Below are 346 nucleotides of genomic sequence, written 5' to 3' on the forward strand. Positions count from 1 at the left end.
CCCCCTCTCCCCCGTTACCCGCAGCCGCCTGCCTCAGGGCACGCTGCTTGCGGTTCCGGGCTTCTGCCTTGCGGATGTTCACCAGCACCTTGTGGTACTCGGCTGGCAGCAGCCCCTTCACCAGCTCAAAGCTGAGGAGTGTCCAGAGAGCGGTCAGTGCCCAACTCATCCCACACCGCTTCCCAGGGAGCTCCCTTGCTGCCCCAGTGCGGCTCCAGCACAACCCAGGAGCCCTCAGCTCACCCAAACTTGCGGATGAACTTGGTGAAGAGGTTTCGCAGCTTCATGCGGAAGTGGCGTCTCATGTCATCTGAAAGGTTCCCCACGGCCTCCAGCTGCCACGACA

General features: G+C 62.7%; 1 protein-coding gene across 1 annotated transcript in view; it reads right to left on the bottom strand.

Moving 5' to 3' along the window:
- LOC104527994 (RRP12-like protein) overlaps nt 1–346 on the bottom strand; it is a gene marked incomplete at its 5' end in the record, with an annotated part of 5,645 nt that overhangs the window by 2,647 nt on the left and 2,652 nt on the right. The window contains 2 exons of the mRNA XM_010171864.1: nt 15–131; nt 244–335. Coding sequence (XP_010170166.1) covers nt 15–131; nt 244–335 — 209 coding nt within the window. The remainder of the gene's footprint in view (nt 1–14; nt 132–243; nt 336–346) is intronic.

The sequence above is a fragment of the Antrostomus carolinensis genome, unplaced genomic scaffold (genome assembly GCF_000700745.2).
Source record: "Antrostomus carolinensis isolate BGI_N321 unplaced genomic scaffold, ASM70074v2 scaffold37707, whole genome shotgun sequence".
Classification (NCBI taxonomy): Eukaryota; Metazoa; Chordata; class Aves; order Caprimulgiformes; family Caprimulgidae; genus Antrostomus; species Antrostomus carolinensis.